This window comes from Meriones unguiculatus, chromosome 6 (genome assembly GCF_030254825.1).
Source record: "Meriones unguiculatus strain TT.TT164.6M chromosome 6, Bangor_MerUng_6.1, whole genome shotgun sequence".
Taxonomy (NCBI): Eukaryota; Metazoa; Chordata; class Mammalia; order Rodentia; family Muridae; genus Meriones; species Meriones unguiculatus.
In genome coordinates, this window is record NC_083354.1 from 42,570,519 (window position 1) to 42,596,499 (window position 25,981).

At 42.2% G+C, this 25,981-nt stretch overlaps 1 protein-coding gene and 1 pseudogene across 4 annotated transcripts in view; both read left to right on the top strand.

Moving 5' to 3' along the window:
- Arih2 (ariadne RBR E3 ubiquitin protein ligase 2) overlaps positions 1-25,981 on the top strand; it is a 59,017-nt gene that overhangs the window by 16,476 nt on the left and 16,560 nt on the right. For 3 of the 4 annotated variants that reach the window (XM_021663110.2, XM_060385257.1, XM_021663113.2), the window contains 2 exons: positions 23,338-23,405; positions 25,784-25,847. In XM_021663110.2, coding sequence (XP_021518785.1) covers positions 23,338-23,405; positions 25,784-25,847 — 132 coding nt within the window. Of the gene's footprint in view, positions 1-10,869; positions 10,916-23,337; positions 23,406-25,783; positions 25,848-25,981 lie in introns of all 4 variants that reach the window. The other variant, XM_060385258.1, reaches the window with a different exon arrangement.
- On the top strand, positions 1,441-1,511 carry LOC132655052 (U6 spliceosomal RNA; annotated as a pseudogene).

Sequence of the window (25,981 nt, forward strand, 5' to 3'; positions counted from 1 at the left end):
ATTTAAGTACAATCTAGACTAAATTTATGTTTCAAATAAATGGCCAGTAATGACTATGTTGATGTATTTTGTGAGTTTAAGGTGGAAATCTTATGTGTTGTACTGATACATTTGTTTAAATTTTTCCAAAGTTCTTGTTTGTTTCTATCTTATCTACATGTGCACTTATATGCCAGAAGAGGGCATCAGATTCCACTATAGATGGTTGTGAGCCACCATGTGGTTGCTGGGAATTGAACTCAGGACTTCTGAAAGAGCAGACAGTGCTCTTATCTACCGAGCCATCTCTCTAGCCCTGATTCATTTATTTCAAAGGGAGGTAAGAATGTGCAAAACACATTGGGATTGCCTAAATGAAAGTTGTCACTTTATTGCCAACCTAGAAAGGTTACTGTGCTGGCTGTGTACCTGGCATCCCAGGCGACCCTGTTCACCATCCTTCAGAAAAGAAGCTCTCCGCCCCATTGCAGGGCAGTGTTAGTCGCCTTCTTGAGGGGGGACCTGGAGGGGGGGGTTGAGACAAGGTTTCTCTGTGTAGCCTTGGTTGTCCTAGATTCTCCTTGTAGACCAGATGGGGCTCGAACTTACATCGATCCAACTGCTTCTGCTTCCCAGAGTGCTGGGATCACAGCCTGTGCCACTGTGCTCAGCCCGTGTTAGTCTTGTGCTTTCCATTTGCCTTACACCCTGTAGCCCGAACTCTGTGAACAGGAGTGAAATTTCATGTTCTGATCTTGAATTTTACTTTTAGGGTATTAACTACAGCATTAAAAAACATCATTCATAATTCCATTAACTAACAAAAGTTTTCTTTGCTGCAATTCATTTACTCAGCTATTTTGTATTTAGTACCTGCTGTGTTGGGGGCACTGGAAAAATAATTCTGAACAAAGTAGATAAAATTTTCTTGTGGACATTACATTCTAGAAGTCATTGTACACACACATGCAGTATATGTAAAGGTGTGCTCTTCCTTCCTAGCATGCATATTTCAAATGTTTCTGTGCTTTTATGACTTTGCTCTTTAGACAGTTACTCTAAATGCCTATGTAGCATTCTATCTGGTTCTTGAACCATAATTTGCTTCAGATTGCCCCACTGGACATTTGGGTGGTTACTTATGTGTTACAGGTCTTAAACTGTGTTGGTTTGAGAATCTTCAAGGATGTAATGTTATGTCTCTTTGTCCATAGAGACAAATGAGTGGTCATATGATTGGATTCTTCTGTGCCATTTAATATAATGTGACCGTAGTCAAGTCCTTCAAAATTGCTAAGCTTCAGTTTATAATACCTCCTTCACACCACTAAATATGATTATGGGCCTAAAGTGCTTGGCACATAAGTATTCTAATAAACATTGTTTTGTCATCAGTGAGGGTGAGAATGGAGCAGTGAAATTGTTTGCATGGTGCCTGTGGTTCCTTAAAAATGCCTTCTCCCTTACAGAGAAGATTAGCATGTCTCCTGCGCAAGGATGACACGCAAATTTGTGAAGTGTTCCATATTTTTTTAATAAAGTGTAACTAATAAAAGTTAAAAAAAAATGCCTTCTCCCAAATGGGTGGAAGTGGTACACTCATTTAATCCCAGTATTTGGGAAGCACAGGCAGGCAGATTTCTGAGTGTGAGGCTAGCCTGGGCTACAAGGAAAGTTCCAGGGCAGTCAGGGCTACCCAACTGTCTCAAAAAAAAAAAAAAGTAAAAAAAAGTAAAAAAAAAAAAAAAAAAAAAAAAAAAAAGTTATTCTCAGGATTGTTTCAGGTGGTCAGGTGGGATCACACTGGGGAAGTTCCCTGCTGCGCATATGGTTTTAGGTTTTATGCTTTGATTTCTTTTACTTTGACGTAGAACCACTCCTGCCTTCTCCTGCTGCTCATTAAATAAAATGAAAGTAAAAACAAATGAATTTTTAGTAGGGGCCAGGAGGGAAAGGTGACCTGTTCCTCTGAGCTTCTGTTGACTGCTGTGTAGTTTGGTTTTCTGCTTTTGTTGACTCCACTCCCAAACAAACAGAGTGGGTAGGGGAGTTGGGATGGGATCCCTGTTATCATTGACACTACTTGGTTTTCTTCTGATTTTTGTTGTGTTCCCAATTTGCTCTGTTTTCCACCTTTATCTCTGTTAGTCTAAGAAAAACTTGAATGATTTGGGTTGTCTACCCAAAAGAGGAAGAAGTAGGAAAGATTGAATGAAATGCAGATCAAGAAAGCAGGAAGGTTCTGCCACATCTCAACTCTGCGAGTTGTTACATAAACTGCATGAGAACATGGAATCTTTCTTTGGAGTATCACAAATCTTTTTAAACATTTTTACCGTGATAACCCCAAGTTCTAGCTGTAGTAGAGAAATACGGATGGGGTAGGAATTTGTTGGGAAATAGAACAGCTAGCTGGCAACAAAATGTCTGGGAAGTATTGGCTTGCAATGTCTTTTTTCTCTCCCTTCCCACTCTTATTTATTCATTTAGTATGCATGAGGGGGCAGGACACGGTACCCATAGAAGTCCCTTGTTTCTCTATAGCTGTGTAGCTCTGGCCAACTGTGCATTCTTAGCCGTCTTCCTGCCTTAGGCTCCTAAGCGCTGGTGTTATCGACATGAACCTCCACATCTGGCTTCTCAGTGTATGCATGAAGGCCAGGCCAGAGGTTGTTATTGGGTGTCTTTCTACTATTTCTCTTTACTTTTTCTTTTCTTTTTTAAGATTTATTTATTTATTATTTATACAATATTTTGTCTGTATGTATGCCTACATGCCAGAAGAGGCCTCCAGATATCATTGTAGATGGTTATGAGCCACCATGTGGTTGCTGGGAATTGAACTCAGGACCTTTGGAAGAACAGCCAGTGCTCTTAACCTCTGAGCCATCTCTCCAGCCCTGAGCTTCATTCTTATGCTCTTAACCTCTGAGCCATCTCTCCAGTTCCCCCCCACCTTTTTTTTAAGACAGTGTCCTACTAGTTCTCTGTCTTAAGTAGTGTTTCTCTTCCTGCAGTGAAACACCATAACCAAAGCCCAAGTTGGGAATAAAAGGGTTTATTTGCTTACACTTTCACATTGAAGTCTGTCATGGAAGGAAACCAGGAGAGGAACTCAAAACAGGCAGGATCTGATACAGAGGCCATGAAGGGGTGCTGCTTACTGATTGCTCCACCTGCCTTGTTACAGAACCAGGTGTCCAGGGATGGTACCACCCACGGTGGGCTGGGTACTCCCCCATCAATCATGACTTAAGAAAATGCTCTACAGCCCTATCTTAAGGAGGCATTTTCTTCACTGAGGTTCCCTTCTTTCAGGTGACTATGGCTTGTGTCATTTTTATGTAAAACTCTACAGCACAGTGGTACTATGTAGCCCTGGCTGGTCTAGAATTCACTATGTAGATCATAGCCTTAAACTCACAGAGATCTGCCTGCCTCTGCCTTCCAAATTCTGGGGTTAAAGATGACACGCCCAGCCTTCTCTTTAGTTTATGAACCTGAACTCTCTGTTACCATTAGACTGGTGAGTAAGTGCCTGGAATCTGCTGGTCTCTCTCACCCTTTATCCTCCAGCACTGGGGTTATACAGATAATGTGCCTCCATGCCTTCCCTTTAATGGGTAATGAGGATTTGAACTCATGCTTTTATACTTGCACTGTAAACCCTTCACCCACTGAGCCATCTTCCAGTCTCTCTCTGTACCCACCCCCACCACTGTTTCTACTTTATTCCTTTTATTGCATGTTTCAGGACTTAGCAATGTTTTTGCCTCTATCTGAGGCTGCTTATTTGAGCCTCACACAGGTTAGACAAAGTTCTCAACCTTTGGGCTCTAGCTTTATTTTCTGAGACAGGCTCTAACTGAAAGTTGAAAGTCAGGCCTTGGACTCACTCCAGTTGGGTTTTGAACTTAAGGTTGTCCTTCCTCAGGCTTCTGTGTAGCTGTGACTCCAGGCTTATGCACTAGTCCCAGCTACCAGTTGCTTCATTGCCATCATTTTCCCAGATCTGTATTTAGTCTTGCTTTCTTTTATAAGAATCCTATAAAGTATGGTTTTCTGGTTTTTCTGTCTTAATTGCTGCTACCACCACCTACCAACCTGGAAACTAAAGATTTATCAGTTGTTCATGTCTTAGGATTACTATTGCTGTGATGAAAAACCATGACCAAAAGCAGCTTGGAAAGGAAGGATTTATTTGGCTCACAGAACACTGAATGTCCACTGTGTGCAGCCAAGGCAGGTAGTCGAACATGACAGGAACCTGGAGGTCACGGAGAACTTTTGTTTACTGTTTTGTTTCTAATACCTTGCTCCTAATGGCTTGCTCAGACTGCTTTCTCATAGAATCCAGGATCACTAGCTGAGGGGTATCTCTACCCATAATGGGCTGAGCTGTTCCGTTCATTAATCATGAATTAAAATGCCCTACAGGCTTGCTTGCCTACAGCCTAAATTTATGTAGGTATTTTCTCAGTGGGTTTCCCTCCTCTCAGATGACTCTGCTTGTATCAGGTAATAATAATAAAACTAGCCAGTATAGCTCATTTCTCCTTGGTTCCTATGCTCCTTCACTCCTGCCTCTGTACTGCTTTATGCTTATAAGGTTTACACATTAGTAGTTTGCAAGCTAAGCTGTGAACACTTGGAGATACATATCTGGTTTTGGTTTTGGTTTTTAGGGTATAGGTGCATTCCTGGTGCCCAAGGAGGCCAGAAGAGGATTCCTTGGTACTGGATTTATTGTGTAGTTGCTGGGAATTGAACCTGGGTCCTTTGGAAGAGCGCCTGTGATCTTTTCTACTGAGCCAGCTCTCAAGCACTGAGATCTAGTTTGGTTTGGTTTGTTTTTTGAGGCAGTTTCTTTTTGTAGCCCTGGCTGTCCTGCCTGTCTTTGCCTCCTTGGTGCTGGGGTTAAAGGTGTTCGCCACCGCCGCTTGTCATGAGGTCGATTTTCTTTGCGCTTCCATGTCTAGTAGAAATGCCTTTAATTCTAGGACTCCTGAGGCAGGAGCAAATAGATCTCTGAGTCCCAGGACAGCGCAAGTTACGTAGTGTGACCCTGCCTGAAAAATAAATAAATAAAAATGTTCTAAGTATTGCTTATTGATGATAGCAAAGGCTGAGGTTGATAAATTGAAAACTTGAGCCGGGTGTGGTTGTACATGCTTGTAATCCCAGCCCTTGGGAGGCAGAGGCAGGCAGATCTCTGTGAGTTTGAGGCCGGCCTGGTCCACATAGTGAGTTCAAGACATCAAGGACAATGTAGAACGACCCTGTCAAAAAAAAAAAAGGAAGCTATTAGAAGCTTTACTTTTGTATATTCCTATTTGTAAACAAAATATACTTGTCAGAAGTTTGTTTTTGTTTTTTTTTTTCCTCATAAAGCCAGCTGATATGTTAGGTAGAGTAGAGGTATCAAACTATGGTTTCCAGCTCATGGTACCTGTCTGAATTAGGTTTGGCAACAGAAACTTGAAACTTCATTCAGGCACAATTGAATAGAATCTTCAGGAGGGGGGCCCAGACCTTTATGTTATGTTAGTGATCTGAGTTGCTAAGGTGAACTGACAGCTGACTTTGTGGGCAGAGTGGGAGTTTGCTGTGAACTGCACAGTTATGCCGGTAAGCTGGCTGGCCTACCTGTAATAATTGTTACTACTTCTGTTTGTGTGTGTGCACGGGACACAGTGTTGAGGACAAAGAATGGCTTCTTTCCTTCTCTATGTGGGGCCTGGGATGAAATTCAGTTCATCAGGCTTTGTGGAAAGCACCCTTCACCCACTGAACCCTCTTGCTGGCTCCTTTGGTGATATTTTTGATGCCTAAATGTAACTTCCCATTACTTGGGAGTTCTTTCTTAAGTCCTTTTTAATAGTACCTGGCAAGATGACAAGTAATACCTGCAGTCATAATAACAATGTTTCAAACGTTTGGAAATAGAGAGGGGCTGGAGAATCAGTTCAGCAGTTAGGAGCTAGGTTGTACTACCCTTGCAGAGGGCCCTGGTTCAGCTTCCAGCAGCTCCGTTGGGCTGCCCAAAACCACCTGTAACTCAGGCCCAGGGCATCCATGGATACCTGCTATACCTGCACACACCCATAAACACATAATTAAAAATGAAACTTTTATGTGTTTCAAATTTTAATGATACTATAATTAAATACTGTAAATCTGCCCACTTCTCTGTGGAGGTAGAGTCTGGTTGTAAGTAGCTTAGGCTCAAGCTCAAGGTGATCCTCTTGCTCAGTGTTCTAAATGCTGAGATTATAGACATGTGCCATCTGGTCTCCAAGTCTTTCGATAGCTGTCTTTTCTATAGTTGGTACAGGGTGAGGAGGAAGGTGTTCTGTGTCTGTGTGTGTAGCTTAGTTGGTAGATTGTTTCCTTAGCATGCACAAAGCTCATGTTCAATCCCTCATACCACAGAAAACAAGGGGTCCTGGAACAAGCATGTGCCATCTTTAGGAATGTTGGTAAGATCCAGTAGAAACTTTTTTTGTTCCTGAGACAGGGTTTCTCTGTGTAGGCTTGGCTGTCCTGACACTTTGTAGACCAGGCTGGCCTTAAACTCAGAGATTCACCTGCTTCTGCCTCCCAGAGTGTTGGGATTACAGGCATGTGCCACTGTACCCAGAAACTTTAAAAGATTTTCTTCCCCTTTTTGGACTGGAGAGATGGCTCAGCAGTTAAGAGCACCGTCTGCTCTTCCAAAGGTCCTGAGTTCAGCACACGGTGGCTCACAACCATCTATACTGGGATCTGATGCCCTCTTCTGGCATATGAGTACAGGTATACATACAGATAGAACACTCATATACATAAAAACATATTTTAAAAAAAGAATTTTAAAAAGTTTTATGTATATAGGTATTTGCTTTGGTTGTTAAATCCATGTATCTGGTACTGGTAGAGGCCAGAAGAAAGCATTGGATTCCCTAAGACTGGAGTCAGAGGTGGTTGTGAGCTATCCAGTGAGGGTTCTGGGAATCAAATCTGGGTCTTCTGGAAGAGTAGCTAGTGCTCCTAACTGCTGATCCAATAGAAACTTCTTTAAGATTAGGAGCAAGGTGGCATCCCATTGAATGAAAAACAGAAGGGTATGGTGAGGGAATCTTAATGGAACTATTTGCTGTGGGCTGTGGGAGCACTTCAACTTTTCAGGTAAAGCAGAAGAGCCATGCATAATCCAGGTGGTCATGGTGGTACACATTTGTCATCTCAGCACTTAGAGCTGTGCTGGTTTGAATGAAAATGGCCCCATAAGCTAATAGGGAGTGGCATTATTTGAAAGGACCAGGACTTGTTGAAGTAGGTCTGGCCTTGTTGGAGGAAGTGTGTCACTGGGGTGGGCTTTGAGGTTTCAGAAGCTCAAACTTGGCTCGGTTCCTGAGTGGCTCACTCTTCTTGCTGCCTTCGGATTCAGATAACACCATGTCTACCTGTGTGCTGCCATTATTCCTGTCATGATGACAGTGAACTAAACCTGTCTAACTGTAAGCTAGCCCCAGTTAAATGCCTTTCTTTATATGAGTTGCCATGGTCATGATGTCTCTTCACAGCAATAAAACCCTAAGAAGTTGGTACCAGGAGCTGGGCTATTGCTGTGATAGGCCTGACCATGGTTTTGCCTTGAGGAATATGAAACACTTCAGGACTTTGGACTAGCAAGATGGTTAGAAACTTTAAGCTGTGCTTAATGGGCCATCCTAGTAAGAACGTGGGATACCATGACACTGTGGTGGTCCAGCTCAAGAAGTTTCAGAGACTATTATATGTGGCTTAGAGATTGTTCCTGAGATGCTTGGGAGAGAAAGCCAAAAGTCCATGCAATTTGAGTTAGGACATACCAGAGATCAGCCACATGGCAGAGTGGGTGGGGCTTTAGAGACAGCAAGGAAGCCCAAAGTACCTTCCTCAGGCTTGGCCAGCATTTTGAGGAAGAAGGGGGGGGGGACCAAACAAGTAAGACCTTTCTGAGCCAAGAGGGGCAGACTCAGCTGAGCCTCAGTCTGTTGGTAGTACCTGTTGAAGAGGTTTTCAGTAGACCTTCCTGAAGGTCTCTTATGGCTTTTGTTTTAGGTAGACCCGCTTATAGCATAGGCTGGACTCAAACTTACTCAGCCAAGAGTAGCAGGTAGCCACTGAACTTTTATTTTTCTGCCTCTACTTCCTGAGTGTGCCACCTGCCGTACCTGGTGTTATGCATGCCTGAGAATGGAAGCCACGGTTTCCAGCTCACTAAACAAACACTCTGCTAACTGGGGCCCTTTTTTAGCCCTTTTCTGTTGTTTTAATATTTGAACAGGTGCTGGACGAGGAGGTAGTGGAAGTAGTGTGGGTTCTGCCTTAACAAAGGTTAAAGGCTCATGTGTCAGTTGCCTACCCTCTTTTTTTTTAGAATAGTGGGAGAAAGAAGGCGTAAATAATAGTCTTTCTATTTCATATTTATGTTTAATTTTTTTTCATGCACTATATTTTTATCATATTTTTTTTTCTGTACTACTTCTGCAGAGGTCAATCCACTGCAAACACTTGTGATTGTCCTTCTCTGTTGACTCCACGCAGGCTGGAGGCCTGCGTGACTCCTTCCTATTGTCTCTCACCGACTTTTGCCTTCCTGAAGCTTTCTAGGGTTCTTAGCTCTCCATCTGTCTCCGTCAGGGTTCCTAGTGCTGTGACAAAACACCATGACTAAAAAGCCAGTTGGGAAAGAAAGATCGTTTGGCTTACACTTCCCTGTTTCTATTCATCACCAAAGGAAGTGCCCTACGCTGGATCTTATGTAGGCACGTTTTCAGTTAAGATTCTCTCAGATAACTAACTTGTGTTTCAAGTTGATGTGAAGACTAGCACACCACCATTCCTAGTGTCCTCAGAGGCGCAATATCTGGTCTCACCAGCTGGGTTATTGAGTGCTGGAAAAGCCCTGGGGTCTTCTTGCACTCAGTATGTTATGGGTTTATAGTTACTGGAGAGTCAACCACAAGCTGGTGGTGGTAATAGCTTGGGGCTAGTGGTGGCCTGCTTAGGTATGGCAGAAAAGGAAACATTATTTAAAAGGGTCAGGGGCAACTCTTTAAAGGAACTTCTGTTCTGTTTCTTTCTGTTTATGAAGTTTAAGGTAACAAGAAAAAGTTTTGTGATTTGAGCCTAGCAGCGGAGTTCTCAAATGCAGTAGAATGTCTGCCATTGGTAGGTGCTGTTGGAATTTGTTACTCATTAGAATATGTAAGCGTTTGGGATATCCTCTCTGGAGAAGAGGGCAAAAATTAGTACTCAGTGTGCTCTGTTATTTACCTACTGAAGGAGGGGAAAAATTGAAATCATTTTAGATAAGATGGCCTGTGGTTACAAGAACAGACTTAAGTGTTTAGTTCTGTTGCATTCTGACACTACATCTACAGTTTTGTTTTTTTTTTTTTCCTCCAAGAAAGGGTTTCTCTGTGTGGCCTTAGCTGTCTTGGATTCACTTGTAGACCAGGCTGGCCTTGAACTCACAGAGATCCATCTGCCTCTGCCTCCTAGAGTGCTGGGATTATAGGCGTGCACCACCTTGCCCAGCCATCTAAAGTTCTTTTTTGCTGTGGTTGCTAGATATCACCTTCATTTGCTGAAATGGCAGCTATTGTATATGCCATCCCTCAGAAATCGGTTAGAATTTTAGAAGCTGCAGCTCACCTTTTGTGCTAAGTACTGTTCAGAATTGTTCAGTTGAATGCACCCTTAGAAATACGTATGTGGGCATTTTTCCCCCAGTAATCTGGAGTGTGGGAGCAGGATACAATGGAGACAACAGTGGGCCTGGTCACAAATTGGTGTTAGGACCGGGTAATGCATCAATAAGTTTTACTGTTTTCTTCACTTTTGTAAATATTAGGGATTGTTTCTAATTTTAAAAAAATGCCTTCAAGGTTAGCGATGTGTTCAGTTAGTGGAATGCTTACCTGGTATGCATGAATTCCTCAATTTGATTACAGAAACTAGGAATGCTGATACAAGCCTGTAAGCTCAGCACTTGGGAGCCAGAGGCAGGGAGGATCAGGAGTTCATGGTCATCCTTGGTTTATAGAGCCAGCCTGGGCTGCATGAGACCCTGTCTAAAAAAGAAACAAAAATCTCATGATAGAGGAGTAGTAACCTTTTTTCCCCTTATATTTTGCCAGTCTTCTTGAGTGAAATATTTGGGGGGTTTGTTTGTTTTTGGTATTGATTTTAGTGAATAGAGAGACACCATAGTCGTCAGGAATGAGCTAGGTTAGACCAGTTAGCAATCTTCAAATTTGTGGTATTATCAGATTTTGAAAGCAAGCTCTACATATGGATGCCCCCATCGGCTACAGGTGACTGTGGATTTGTAAAGAGCAGTGAATGGGAGTAGAGCTACCAGCCTAAGAGCTGACCTTTTAGAAGCTTGTGTATGCAGGTGTGAAGGAGGGGGATCTGAAGGCCTACTGCTTAAATCCACTTGGGGCTGAGCCTTGCCTGTAATCAGCGGGACACTGTGACCATTGCCACCACTTTGCTGATTTTGTCTGATTCTAAAGCTGCTATTCACTTATTCCTTTGTCTTTACCTTAACTTTGTTTCTTCTCTTACCCCTTTATTCCATCATCTCCCTCCTGCTTTTCTATTTACCTAAGACCCACATTCATTCATCTTGATCTTGTAAATTAGTTTTGCTTTTCTACCCCAGGCTCACCTTTTCTTCAACTGGGCTGTTTAGTCAGTGGCTTACTATTATTTTGTTAACAAATGTGATTGGACCACAAAGTAGTTTAACTGGATGAGGCATGAAGACCTACTGGTGTAGCCTTAAAAGATTTCAGGCAGTTGGCAAGTAAGTATTCTAAATAAAAATTGAAACTACCACCTGTATTTTTTCAGGCCGTTGATGCTCACTGCCATCGGCTGCATCCTCCCTAAGGCACTGGTAAGTGTGGGAAGGGCTGGCAACAGTTATGGTGGGCTGCTGGATTTATCTTTTCTGGGGGAAGTTTTTCATTGCAACTTTGGTTAACTACTTGTCTTTGAGGATAGACAGTTAGAACAGGTATAGGTAAAAGGAAGAAATAGCTGATTGTAGTCATGGATTTTCTTGAGGTGTTGTCAGGAGCAGATGTTACTCAGTGTGTGCCTTGATTTCCTGCATACACCAAGTATTCTATACATTATTGCTTTGAACCCTAAACGTCCTATCCAAGTGCTCTAGGATGTCAGGTAATACTTTGCAATTTCTAGAAAATTTTTTAAGACTTTGTTCCAAGGATAGGTACTTGGCTCTTACAAGACAGGTCCTGAATGTTGATTGTGCTTTCGGTTTCCTTAAGGAGCAAGATATATCTTCCTTGATATTTGTCGTTCTTTGTGGGTAAGGGATGCAAATATTTACTTTAGTAATTAAAATTTTATTAATGAGTTGCTTAAATTTTGAGGAGGTTTGGGATTTGGTGGGAGCTAGGAAGAATTTTGTAGTGTTACTAACAGCCTTCAGGTGGACTTGCAACCTGTGATTGAAAAATAATTTCACTAAAGCATTCTCTCTGTTTAAGAACCTAGTAGTGCCAGGAGGTGGTGGTGCATGCTTTTAATCCCAGCACTCTGGGGAGGCAGAAGCGGCTGGATCTGTGAGGTCCAGGCCAGCCCCGTCTACCCCGAACTAGTTCAGGACAGCCAGGGCTATACAGAGAAACCTTGTCTCAAAAAAAAAAAACAAAAGCAAAAACAAATGAACCTAGCAGTGAAAATACATAGTAAATGAAATGGAAACCTAGAATAGGACAGCAAGTTTCAGAGTTGTTTCTATGCCCAGAACCAAATTGTTATTGGACATCCCTTATCTAAGACTCTAAAGCCTTGTTGATTCAGCATTGTTACTGTCTTGGTTATTGCTCTGTTGCTGTGGAGAGACCCCATGACCACAGCAGGAAAACATTTCACTGGGAGAGTTTCAGAGTTGTAGTCCATTCTAATCTTGGCAGGGAGCATGTGGGCAGGCAGGCAGACACGGTGCTGAAGAACTTCCTGAGAGTTCTGTGTTCCCATCCCCAGGCAGCAGGAAGAGTGAGACTGTGGGCCTGCAGTGGACTTTTTGAAAACTCAAGGCCCACCCCCAGACACGCTTTCTCCAACAAGGCCGCACCTCCTCCTAATCTTTTCAAACAGGACCGCCCCCTGGTGACCAAGTGTTCAGATCTATGTATGAGCTTATGGGGACCATTCTTTTCAGATCAACAGTTACTAAGATAGTTTCATCCCAGGCTGGCTGTTTGATTTCATTTCTTTGGAGTCTAAAATTCTTAGATCGTGAGGAAATGTGCCTATAGAACAGTTCTCAGCCTGTGGGTTGCAATCCCTTCAGCAGACTTCTATCTCCAAAAATAACTTTTATTATGATTCAGAACCACAGCAAGATACTAAAGTTACCATGAAAATAATTAAAATAATGAAGGGTTTGAGGTCACTACAACATAAGGAAGTGTCGAAGCGTTAGGAAGGTTGAGAGCAGCTGCTCTAGAAACTACTTATGAAACACTGAGGCTGTAGGCTTGGTAGTAGCAACTGAAGTATTTTTGTGTTGATGTCATTACATCTCAGTGAGGAAATCGTAACGATGTATAACTAAATACTGAGTTTCTCTGCCGTCTCTGCTCCTTGTCCACCAACCTTGCTTGTGAAGCAGGAATAAAATTGAGTGGCCCATTTACTAATTCTTTAAAATCAGAAAGGAAAACTTGACTTCTGCTGCCTACTTCTTTAGGAGCCACTGTAACACAGTATCACCGAGTAGACCTCCTGAACATCTTTGAAAGTCTGTTAAGGAGGTGACCCGTCAGGTTCCTGTGTAAGCACAGACTGTAAAGGATGTTAGATGTTTGCCTGTTTCTTTGGGAAGTACTGATGATCAGAAACAGTCCTTTTGACATGTGTAGCTAAAGGTTTTCTAAAATAAAGATCTGGAGGTGCTGTATTCGATTGAGACCTATACGTAATGCAGAGAATTGTGTAGGGTAATGACAACAAGAAGTGTCCTCACTTTTTTCAAGCTGCAAGGAAAGGTCCCCACCAGCATCTGATCTATTTTGTTAAAGGTTTTGAGGGCTCAGGAACAAAAGGGAAGAAAAGCAGGAAAGATAGATAGGCTGTACCTGATTTCTGCTTTAACTGTATTTTTGATGGTTGCTGGAAATTGAACTTAGGTCCTTTGCACTGTCATCTCTCTAGTCTCCATGGTGGTGGTGGTTGTCATCATCCTGGTCATTGCCTTCTTAGTCTCACTGTGCAGCTCTGTCTTAGAAGTCACTGTGTAGACCAGTTTGGTCTTAGACTCACAGAGATCTGCTTTCCATTGTGGAGACTGAAGATTTGGACCACCATGCCCAGCGAAACGTTTAGAAAAATAAAAATTAGTGTTTCATACAAAATCTTAAGGGAAAGTTTGAATTTTGAGGATAAGTAAAAATTCATGTCAGATGTGGTTGTACATGGCTCTAATAACAGTGACTGTCTCAAAAAAAAAAAATCTAAACTAGGATAAGCTTGATGCCATACGCCTTCAGCCCCAGCACTTGAGCCAGAAGCAGAACGATCTGGATTCAAAACTAGCTTGATCTATATAGACCCTGTTTGAAAAAACCCAAATGAATAAATAAAATAAAGTGATAATGCATCTAAACATTTTTTTGTTAAAGTATTAGAAATGCAAGTTCTTTTTGAATACTGTGAAAAAGTAAAATGTGTTTGTAATGGTAATTCTTCTCTTCTTAGCTGTTACTGAGTGTGCCAGGGTCACACTCGTGTCCTGGGGAATATGTACACTCTAATTCTTTGGAATAGTGGTTGCTGTAGCAAGAATTTAAAAGAATGAACATAGAAGGACAAGACAAAGGCAAAGGAAACTTGAATTCGTTAGCAGCATTCAGAGGAAATCAAACGTAAAAGCGGTGTGTGCACTCTGCCTTGATGAGTCTTTTGGCCTCCTGTGAGAATGCTGACAAGATGTCCTCATAAACAGCAAGCCTGCTGTAGTACTGGAAGCGCTTTACCAGCTGTGTCTGCATAGGACTGACAACAGTCACTGTCTTTGGAGGAAGTTCTAGCCTCTCCTTGTCCTCCCCCCAGTCTGTGTGACAGCATCTCCATTGTCACAGTCGGTAGTGCATGTTGCCACCCTGTAACCCGCAGCTCCACACATCTTAATGATCACTGTAGTCATCCAAGTATCCGGTAAGGCACAGATTTTTACTGTTTATTCAGTATGACTAGACTTCATCTTGTTTATTTTTCTCATCTTCCTGCATGGGCTCAGCACTGTCCTTAAAAGGTCAGTAGTCACAGCCAGACATTATATTATTAAACCAGGCAGAGGTGAGGCCAGCGTGGTCTACAGTATGAGTTCCAGGACAGCCAGAGCTGCACAGAGAAAACCTGTCTTGAAAAATAACAGGCTGGAGAGATGACTCAGGTTAAAAGCACTGGTTGTTCTTACAGAGGTCCTGAGTTCAATTCCCAGCAACCGCGTGGTGCCTCATACCCATTTATCATGGGATCTGGTGCCCTCTTCTGGCCTACAGGTGTACATGCACACAGAACACTGTATACATAATTAATAATTTTTTTAAAGGGGGGGCTGTCTCTGGCATGAACTCAGTGGCTGGCTCTCTGATCACCTCCCCCTTGGGGGTGCAGCTTTGCCCGACCACAGAAAAAGACAATGCAGCCAGTCCTGATGAGACCTGATAGGCTAGGGTCAGACAGAAGGGGAGGAGGACCTCCCGTATCAGTGGACTAGGGGAGGGGCATAGGGGGAGAAGAGGAAGGGAGGGTGGGGTTGAGAGGAAACAAGGGAGGGGGCCACAGCTGGGATACAAAGTGAATAAATAATAATAAACAAGAAAATTGTTAAGCAGCTAGATAATGGTTCTGTATGCTGTCTGTGGGTTCTGTATGCTGTCTGTGGGGGAGTTTTAATATGTTCAGAGGGAGCTGCCTCCTTCCTGATCAGGTCCTCCTTTTTCCTGTATGGGAAGTAGTAGTTTCTAGAGGTTTCTAGTTCCATAGTTCCCATCCAAGGTCAGTCTTGTAACTTTTATTTAAAAAATTTAAGGCACATAGGTATGTCTTATCTTTCCTTGAACATATCTCTTAATTTTATTTCCTAATTTTATGTATTATCATGTGTGATGTCTGTGTGGTTGTACCTATGGCGATCTGAAGATAGCTTGTAAGAATCAGTTCTGCCCTTCCACCATGCTTTCCAGGGATTGACTTCAGTTCTTGCAGCTTGGGTAGTGTGATCACTCACTTTTACAGATATCTTATGGGCCCAACCAAATTTTTAAGTCACTGTTTTGTTTTTGAGACAAGGTCTTATGTAGTCCAGGCTGGCGTTGAACTTGCTTTGTAACCATGACTTGGAACTCTTCTGATATTCCTACCTCCTGCTGGTATTATAGGTGTGCCCCATGATGCTCAACAATACATTATTTTGTTTTGTTTGGGTGTTTTTGAGAAAGGGTTTCTCTGTATAGCCCTGGCTGTCCTCGAACTCACTCTATAGACTAGGCTTAAACTCAGGGATCCGCCTGACCCTACTTCCCAAGTACTAGGATTAAAGGTATGCACCACCATACCAGCTTCTGTTTTGCTTTTTAATATCAGCTTTATATGAAGTCCTGGCTGGCTTGGTACAGTGAAGTAGTTCAAGCTAGCCTCACACTCATAGGCACCCTCCTGCCTCTGTCTCCTAAGTACTGGGACTATAGATGAATGCTAACATGCCCATCTTTACTTTATAGAAATTTCATATAGGAATAAATATCCAGTTTTAAAATACTCTATTATATATCTGTTCAATTTTAATTTATACGTCTGTTTAACAATTACCATGAACTTGGTACTGTTGGTGGGAAATTTTGTTTTGTTTTGTTTTGATTTTTTGAGACTGCATTTCTCTGTGTAGACGTGGCTGTCCTGGAACTCACTCTGTGTAGATCTGGCTAGCTTGATCTGCCTGCCTCTGCTTCCCAAGTGTTCCACCATTGTCCAGCTTTGTTTTGTTTCTTGAGACCAGGTTTCACTCTGTAGACCACGCTGGTGTTGAACTCACAGAGATCCATCTGCTTCTGGCTCTCAGTGCTGTGGTCAAAGCTATGCACCACCACACCCTGACACAATCCCAGCTTTGAAACATTTCTGTCACCCCAGAAGTTCCTTATGTCTGCAATCAGTCCTCACATTTTGCTCCAAGCAACTACTGGTTTTCTCTGAAATTTTGCCTCTTTTAGAATGTTATGTAAATTAAGTCATACAACATGTCATCTGTTACTGCCTGCTTCTTTCTATCATTGTGATGTTTTTAAGGTTCATCTGTATTATATGCCATTAATGGGTTCTCTTTATTGCCAAGTAATGATTTTCATAGTTTAACACATTTTGTTTATGTGTCTGTTTTATAGACCTTTAGCTGTTTCTGACTTGTGGCTGTTATAACTATGTTGCTATAATCATCCATGCCCTGGATTTAATGTGAACATTGCTTTTATTTTTTTCATGTCTAGTATAGATATTTAGGGGCAGGGTTGCCGGGCCATATGGCAAATGTATGTTTCACATGTTAAGAAATTGCCAAACTACCCAGGAATGGTGGCATACTCCTTTAATGTCAGCACTTGGAAGGCAGAAGCAGGTGGATCTCTGAGTATAAGGCTAGCCTGGTCTACACAGCAAGTACAAGGACTATAAAGAGAAACCCTGTCTTAAAGAGAGAAGGGGAAGGGGAAAAAAAAATAAAAGAAGGAAGGGGCCAGACTGTGTTCTGAGGTGGCTCTTCTCTGCATTATATAAAGGCTACAGTTTCTCTATCACTGGGTGGTTCTAATACTTTTTTAGATGCCTTAAGGATTTTCTGCTTAGTTATTTTATGTAGGAATACATTGAACGTTTCTTCTTTTCTGATCTTTGTCTCATTTCTTTTTCTTGCTCTGTTGGATTGTCTCGGACACACACATAATGTTAAGAGAGAGTGCTATCTTGCTACTTTCTTAATACTGAATATGATAACAAATTCAGGTAGTGTTTTTTATTCTCTAGTTTAAGGATGGTTTGTTGTTCAACAATAGCCAGCATTCTCTCCCATTCCTACACAGTTACTGGGTACATGGTAAATGCTAAATAAATGCCTAGTTGAGGGCTGAGGTTGTGGCTCAGTAGAGTAACTATTCCAGCATTCATGAAGCCCTGGCTGTGATCTCATAAATTAGATGAGGTAGAAGCAGGAGGACCAGGAGTTCAAGGAGATCCTTAGCTACTAGAAAGTAGACCAGCCTGGATTGCTATTTATACCAAGTAGCAGCAACTCTGAGTTCCTGGACAGTAGCAACAAAACAAAAACCACATCAGCAAAAGCAGGAAATGATGGCATAGGCTTTTTATCCTAGCAGGAGCAGGTGCATCTGTATAAGTTCAAGGCTAGCCCGGGTTACATAGTGAGAATCCCCCTAAAAAAAACAAACAAAATGCATTAAGTCCAGTTTTAAAGTTAAGTAGGGTGACATGTAACTGTGATCCAGGCCTCAGGAAGTAGAGGCAGGAGGTTGAGGCTAGTCTGTGTGTGTATGTGTGTGTGTGTGGTGTCTTGTATATCTGTCTTCTCTGTCTCTCTCTTTTAAGACATGGTCTCACTGTGTAGCTCTGGCTGTCCTAGAACTTGCTGTGTAAACCAGATTTGCCTGTCACTCACAGAGATTGACTGTTGCCTGCTTCCTGAATGCTGGGATGAGGGGGGTGTGCTGCCATACTGGCAAGCACTCCTCTGTATTTAGCTAAAAATAGGGTGAAAATTTTTTTTTAATTTATGTGCATGTTTTGCTTGTGTGTGTGTGTGTGTGTGTGTGTGTGTGTGTGTGTGTGTGTGTGTGTGTGGTGGTGGTGGTGGTGGTGGTGGTTTCCCTAGGGGGCGAAAAGAGAGTGTCATCCCTGGCACTGGGAGGATTTGGGTGATGGGAAGGAATCTAGGACCTCTGCAAGAACAAGTGCTCTTAACGTTTGAGCTCTCTCTCCAGCCCCAGGAGAATTGACTCTTAAAGGGTTTGGAGTAAATTGATACATTTTTGGAGGGTTAAAAAGCAGTGATAGGAGTATTGGTTGATTCATAAGGAAACTCACCTGTTTGAACTAAGGCTGATCTTTATATTGTCTTAGTTAGGGTTTCTGTTGCTGTGAAGAGATGCCATGACCATGGCAGCTCTTATGAAGGAAAACATTTGATTGGGGCTGGCTCACAGGTTCAGAGGTTTCTCCATTATCGTCACGATAGGAGACATGGTGGGGTGCAGGCAGACATGTGCTGGGGAAGGAGCTGGGAGCTCTACATCTGGATGGGCAGGCAATAGGAGACCAGGTGCCACACTGTGAAGCTTGAGCATGTAAGACCTCAAAACCTGCCTCTATAGTGACAGGGACACATTTCCTCCAAGGCCATACCTCCTAAGTACCACTTCCTGTGGCCAAGCACTCAAACGCATGAGTCTGAGGGCTGTGCCCATTCAGACCACCATACACATTTAATGTGGCTTAAATTCATCTACAATGTTTGATGACTATAAAGTAAATTCAGCTACTTAGCCAAGAATTGAATCTCCCTTAAGGAAGCACCATTCCTCTGGGAAAACTGATGTGTGGAAGGAGGGGTTGAAGTAATATAGTCGGTTCACTATATTGACCTTAATTTGGGTAGAGACTTATTCCGTGCTAAGACAACAATCTTGGGGACTGGAGAGATGGCTCAGAGGTTAAGAGAACTGGCTCCTCTTCCAAAGGTCCCAAGTTCAATTCCCAGTGACCACATGGTGGCACACAACCATCTATAAAGAGATCTGGCGCCCTCTGCTGGCAAGCAGGCACACATGCAGGTATTCTGTGTAAATAATAAATAAATATTTTTTTAAAAAAAGAACTATAATCTTCCATCCCTGTGGCACTTTCCCTGGAGGGGTTGGTGATACCTGCTCTCTCAGTCTGTGGGTTAGTCTCCTTTGGGGGTCAAGTGACTTATCACGAGTCACCTAAGGTCATCAAAAAACTGAAGATAATTACATTATAATTCATAATAGTAGCAGAATTACCATTATGAAGTAGCAATTAAATAATTTTATGGTTGGGATTCACCAACTATATTAAAGGGTCACAGTATTAAGAAGGTTGATAATCACTAGTATAGCTCCTCCTTGTGGGTCTTATTGAATGAGATTCAGTTTTGCCACAAGTATGTGAATTAATGGTTTCAGAATTCCATCAGATTCATAGTGGCTTATAAATGCGGAGTCTCTGCATTTATATTGTCTGCAGACTGTGGACATAACGTAGGTACTTTTCTTAGGCCCTGTGGATAACTCAGGAAGCAGAAGGCTAGCGGGGGGTTGCTTCTGAGTCCTGTTCTGCTTTGAGTCTATTAACATATTCTTGCCTTTCTGCACTTAATAACGGTATCTCCAGTTTTTTGTTTATTGGTGGGATATTTTTTGTTCTTTGTTTTTGTTGTCACCCTTCCCCAGCTCCCACAGGGTTTCCTTGTGTAACCATGGCTGTCCTGGAACTTTGTAGACCAGGCTGGCCTCAAACTCAGAGATCAGTGTGCGTCTGCCTCCTAAGTGCTGGGATTAAAAGCCTGTGCCACCACTGCCACTGCCTGGCCTTTGTTGTTTTTTGCTGTGGGTGGTGATTTTTTTGTTGTTTGTTTGTTTGTTTTGAGAAACAAACTCTTTATTTAGCCCTAGCTGGCCTGGAACTCAACATAGTGAACAGGCTGACAAACTCCTAGAGCTGCCTACCCCTGCTTCCCAGTAACTAGATTAAAGGCCAGAGTCACCACTTCCAGGCACTGTCAGTTTATTTTAAGTGCTAGTCTTTTTTTTCCTTTTCAAGTGATTTATTTATTTTTATTTTATGTGTGTGAGTTGTGTCTGTATGTATAGGTCTGTCCCTGGTGTCCATGGAATCCAGAGGGGTCCAGAGGGGAACTGGAGTTATTGGTAGTTGTAAACCACAGTGTAAGTGCTAGGAGCTGAACCTGTGTCCTCTGCAAGAGCAGCAAGTGCCTTAGTGAGCTTAACTGTTGGTATCTCCAGCGCCTACCAAAACTCAACTGCTAGGATACGTATAGACTTCCACTCAGTCAATTTCTGCCTCCAGCACAGCCATGTTGGTAGTATAAGTGAACTCTTCCTCTTGTGCTTAATTCTCAGGCTTTGTTGTGGTTATTCGTGTTGAAATCAAGGAATCAGAGCTGGGCAGGTGGCACATGCCTGTAATCCCAGCAGAAGCAGGCGGATCTCTGTGAGTTTAAAGCTAGCCTTGTCTACAGAGCGAGTCCAGGACAGCCAAGCCTACACAGAGAAACCCTGTCTGGAAAAAATATATATATATTAAATAAATAAGTGAGGATGAAAGAAAAAAGAAAGGGGTATAAGTTGAGTAAATGAAACAGCAAAAGGTTCCAGCAAGGAGGAAACCTACTCTACAAGTTGTCCTCTGGCCACTGTATGCGCACCGTGCCCCCACCCCATACTGTACACTCACAGAAGCTTAGAAGAATGTAGTTCATAATCCTAGAACATGGTAGACTAAGGCAAAAAGATAAGTTTGAACCAGCATGACTACATAGTAAGAACCCCTAAAGTGGGGAGAAAAGCCAGCATGGTGGCATACATCTGTAATGCCAGTCCTCAGAGAGTAGAGGCTGGTGAATATATGTGAGTTGGAAGGTAGCCTCTTCTACATAAAAGTTCTAGGCCAGTAAGTAGTGAGACCTCATCTAAAAATGAAATAAAATTTGTACTTAACGGCTGCATTTATGCTGCTACTAAAATTTAAAGAAAATAGCTTACATATCACTTCATTTTGTCATAGTGTCTCTTGAGGTAAATTATGGCAATAGTTAAAAGACATTGCTATCCATTATTTAGGAACATTGGCCTGAAGTCTCTAGGCCTGAGAAGGAAAATTGTTTAGTAGTGTGCATGGTCTTCTGGTTTCATGGAAGAGTAGTAGGACTCTTACATCCTCAGTTTTCTCCAGATGTATTTGGCCTATTGGACAGGACAGCGCTCACTAATTGAAAGGCCTTTGATAATGGCATTATTCTAGGATATGCTCTGTTTAGTCTCTGGGATGAATGACTTGTGCTCCAGATCTGGGGATCATTTGTTGGTCTTCCCTACTGAAGTTCTTCTCTGTGAACCAGGTAGGCACTCCCTTACAGGTGGCTGCTGCATAAGGTCTCAGTCCCAGATCAGAGTGATGTCTATCTGATCTAGGCCTCCAAAAAAAATCTCAGCCTTTGCCCCCCCCCCCATCCTTGACACTTCAGATGTTTTACAGTTAGTTTGCTCCACTTACTATGTCCCCTAACCAGGGAGCACTGCATTCCTCCCTGCTTCTTTAACCTAATATTGAAGTGTGAACTTCTGGGGAATGCAGTATAGCTCAGTTGGTTCAGCGTTTGCCCATCATATACAAAGCTCTGAGCATAAACTGGGCATGGCGGCGCACATCTGGATTACAGAATTAAAGAAATGAAAGCAGAAGAATCAGAAATTCAAGGTCATCCTTAGCTATATAGCAAGTTTGAGGTCAGCCTAGGTTATGTGAGATGCGCACTCTCTCACACACACATGCATACAAACCTTTTTGTGTCAATAACTATAGCATTCTTTTCTATAAGTCTCTTGTTGTCCATTGCATGGATCTGTTACATATTACTTATCAGGTTCATTTTCTTGAACATATATGCTATTTTTAATATTTTTATTTTTGATAACCTAGTAGTGAGTGCATGTATGTATCCTCTCTCATTTCCTTAGGAGGAAGAATTTACAGTAGCTTTCATCACCTTTTGAGGCTTTTTGATAGCCAGAGCTGTATGTAGAGACCAGAAAAATGTGTAAGACAGCACGAACAACTGTCTAAATGTTGAGGCATGTTGAATTTTGTGAATTCAGAAATTTAAAACTGGTTTTTAAGACAAACCAGGTAGAGCTGGCCAGTGGTTGCACATGCCTTTGATCCCAATACTCGGAGGCAGAGGCCACTGGATCTTTGTGAATTCAATGCCAACCTGGTCTACAAAGTTGAGTTCCAGGACAGCTACACAGGGAAACTCTGTCTTAAAAAAAAAAAAAAAGACCAACTTGGTGGGTGTGCGCCTTTAATCCCAGGATTTGCGAGGCAGACACAGGTGAATCTGTGAATTTGAAGCCAACCTAATCTACAAAACAAGTTTCTAGGACAGCCAGGTCTAGCTAGCTACACAGAGAAATCCTTTCTTGAAAAACAGTAAACTACCTTTAAGTGTTATTTGTTTATTGGATACAGCGTCACACTGTGTAGCCCTGGTTGGCCTTCCTCTATCTGTGTACACCAGAAATCCACCTGCCTCTATCCCCCAAGTCCTGAGATTAAAGACGAGTGCTGCCATGCCCAGCTTGCTTTCCCTTCCTTCCTTCCTTCCTTTTTGGTTTTTCAAGACAGGGTTTCTCTGTGTAGTATTGGCTGTCCTGGACTTGCTTTGTAGACCAGGCTGAACTCACAGAGATTCGATGTGTTGGGATTACAGGCGTGTGCCACCGTGCCCAGCTTTATTTTTGAGACAGGGTCTCACTGTGTAGCCCTGGCTGGCCTGAAACTTGCCTTTTAGGTCTGGTTGATCTTGATCTCAGAAGAAATTCACCTGCTGACATTAAAATTATATGCTACCACATCCGACCTTAAATGTTTTTATTTTATTGTTTACAGAGTATAAATCAGGAAGTTGAAGCCTGAAGATCTGCTACTAGAAGCACATTCTGTGTATGTGACCTTGTAGGGTAGCACAGGAGAACATAGGCCACATTGGGAACCCATTCCGGAAGCTCTCTTAGTTATTTTTTCGTTTTTGTTTTTTGTTTGTTTGTTTGTTTGTTTCAAGACAGTGTTTCTCTCTGTAGCTTTGGCTCTCCTATATTCTCTCTGTAGATTAGGCTGGCCTTACAGAGATCCGACTGCCTCTGCCTCTCTGAGTGCTGGGATTATTTAAAGGCCTGTACTACTCCCTGCCTCTGCATATCACATTTTAAATTACTATAGAAAGGGTTTGCTTCAGTTTCTAGTGAAGAGTTTTTAATTTCTTTTTAGGAAATGTTAATGAAAACAAAGACCAAGAACAAGAGATGTATATAAAACAACTAATATAAGAAATTAACTTCAAAGACAAAGCTTACAAAAAAATGTGGACCTGTGTTTACATTTCTCGAACTGTTGAGCACTGTGAGAGACTACAGTTAAAATTTGTTGTTTTGTTGTTGTTATTGTTTCTTACAGGTATCTCATTCAGTTGCAAAACTTATATTAGTTAATTTCCACTGGCAAGTCTCAGAGATTCTGGACAGGTAAGATATTCAGGGGAAAAGAAGTGAAATTACCATAGCATCCTTCTCTGCCTACCCACTGTGATGTGATTGATGAAAGCTCATGACCAAAAGCCAGTTTGGGGAAGAAAGGGTTTATTTGGCTTACATATCCTGAATCACAGTCCATTAAAGAAAGCCAAGCCTGTCACGTGTGAACCTGACAGGAACCCGAAGGCCAAACTGATGCAGAGGTCATAATAGAGGGATGCTGCTTACAGGCATGTGCTCAGCTTGCTCCCATGTACCCAGGACCACGAGCCCAGGGCTGTCACTGCCCACAAGGGGTTAGGCCCTCCACCGTCAATCACTAATTAAGAAGATACCGTACAGGCTTGCCTACAGGCTGATCTTTTGCTTCTGTTGTTTTTGAAACAGCTGTTACATAGCTCTGGTTGTCCTGGAACTCACTGTCTGCCTCTGAGTGCTGGGGTCGGAAGTGTGCATTACCAGGCCTACAGCCTGATGTTAGGGAAGCGTTTTCTCAGTCAAGATTCCCTCCTGTCAGGTGACTCTAGCCTGTGTTAAATTGACATAAAAAGTAGCCAGCTTGTATCCTAGACATGGGTTAGATGTTCAGGGAAAGATGAAATTGGCCATAACATCTTTCAATGTCTGACCACCCACTGTGATTGCTGTTGACATTTTGGAGTGTATTCACATTCACTCACACGCACGCGCACGCACACACACGCACACACACACACACATACACACAGTGTAGTACTTCTAAAATACTTGATCATATTTTATATCCTTTGAGCATATTATCCCAGCATACCCTTCTATTTCAGCTTTATTGCTAGTATAGTTTTTTGTTACTATACAGATGCTTCAGATATTTTTAAGCCTATTTTTTGGCAACAGGTTTAGTTAAAAATCTTCTGTGTCTGTGTACATAGACCAACCCCCTTCTTCCCCCCCACCCCGAAAAAAATAAAAATAAAAAACTTTGAGAAATTGTTGGGTGTGATAGAACATGTCTCTAGCACTTTTGATGTACTAGGCAAATGCTTTCCCACTGAACCATAACCCATTTTACCCCTCATTTTGAAATAGTATTTTGCTAAGTTGTCTAGGTACCCTAAGTCTCTCTGTAGCCCAGGCTGACCTTTAACTTGTGATCTGCCTGCCCTATGTCTGAAGTAACTTGGAATACAGATCTTTGCTACCAGGCTTGACCATAGTGGATAATTATTTGGGGACAGGGTGCTACTGCATGAACTATAGGAAATTTGGCAGCACCTCTGGGCTTTACCTACCACTGTCAATAGAGTTAGCATTCTCAAGTCCTTGACAATCAAAAATACCTTCAAGTTGGACCTGGTAACTCCTTTTGTCTCTTGAGTACTGAAATTGCATGTGTGTGCCACCGAGAATAACGCAGTGCAGGCACCAAACTCAGTGCCTTGTGCATGCTAAGCACTGGGCTGGGTTCTTACCCCATACTTTTATAGTCTTGTTTTCTTCTTAGTTATGTATTTTTTATTTGTTGATTTTACAACTTGATAAACACAAAATTATGCTGTATGCATTGTTCAGCTTTGTGTTCAATATGGTTGCATTTTTTACTATCTTATCAGCAAACATTTTTCTGTCTCAGAAAAGTCTTCTTGAGGGCTGGAGACGTGAGTGGTTAAGAGTACCTATTGTTGCAGAGGACCCATACTCAGCACAGAGCAACACATGGCGGCTTACAACGGACTGTAACTCGAGTTTCAGGGAATCTAGTGCCCTCTCCTAGCCTGCATGGCACAAAGGCATGCATATTGTGAATATACATATATGGGGATAAAACATCCATACACATTAAGTAAATACTAACAAACAGAACAGCTGGGCATGGTGGCACACCCCTTCAATTTCAATTTCAGTACTTGGAAAGTAGAGGCAGACGGATGTGTGACAGTTCAAGGACAACCTAGTCTATCTTGCCTGTACCTCCCCCCCAAAAAACAAACAAACAAAGAATACTTAGTCAGGTGGTTAATCCCAACACTTGGGCAGCAGAGGCAGACTGGATCTCTGTGAGTTCAAGGCTGCCTGGTCTACAGAATGAGTTCTAGGACAGCAAAGGCTACATAGAAACCATATCTCAAAAACACCCCCCTCCCAAAATTGTATTGAGATAGAAAAAAATCTTGGTTCAATAAAGAAACCATTAGCTGTAACCTCAGACTCACTGTGTAGAATAGGCTTGACTCAAATTGCTAAATGCTAGTATTTTAGACACATTCTGTTGTGCTGACAATGTCAAAGACACTTTGATGTAGCCACAACACATATGGTTTGTTCTGTTATTGAGAGTTAAAAATGCCTTCAGTTCTGATTCTCTATATTTCTGCCTTTTTGTTTTCTAGGTACAGGTCTAATTCTGCTCAGCTGCTTGTTGAGGCTCGAGTTCAGCCTAATCCATCAAAACATGTGAGTGTTTCCTGCTTGAATGAGGCTTCTTTGAATATCCATGGCTTTGAATATCTCTGTGGCTTGCGGTGTTAGCACCAGCTTTGTTTTGTGCTATGTGAAATACCCAAGATCCTTATTTTGCTCCTAAATCT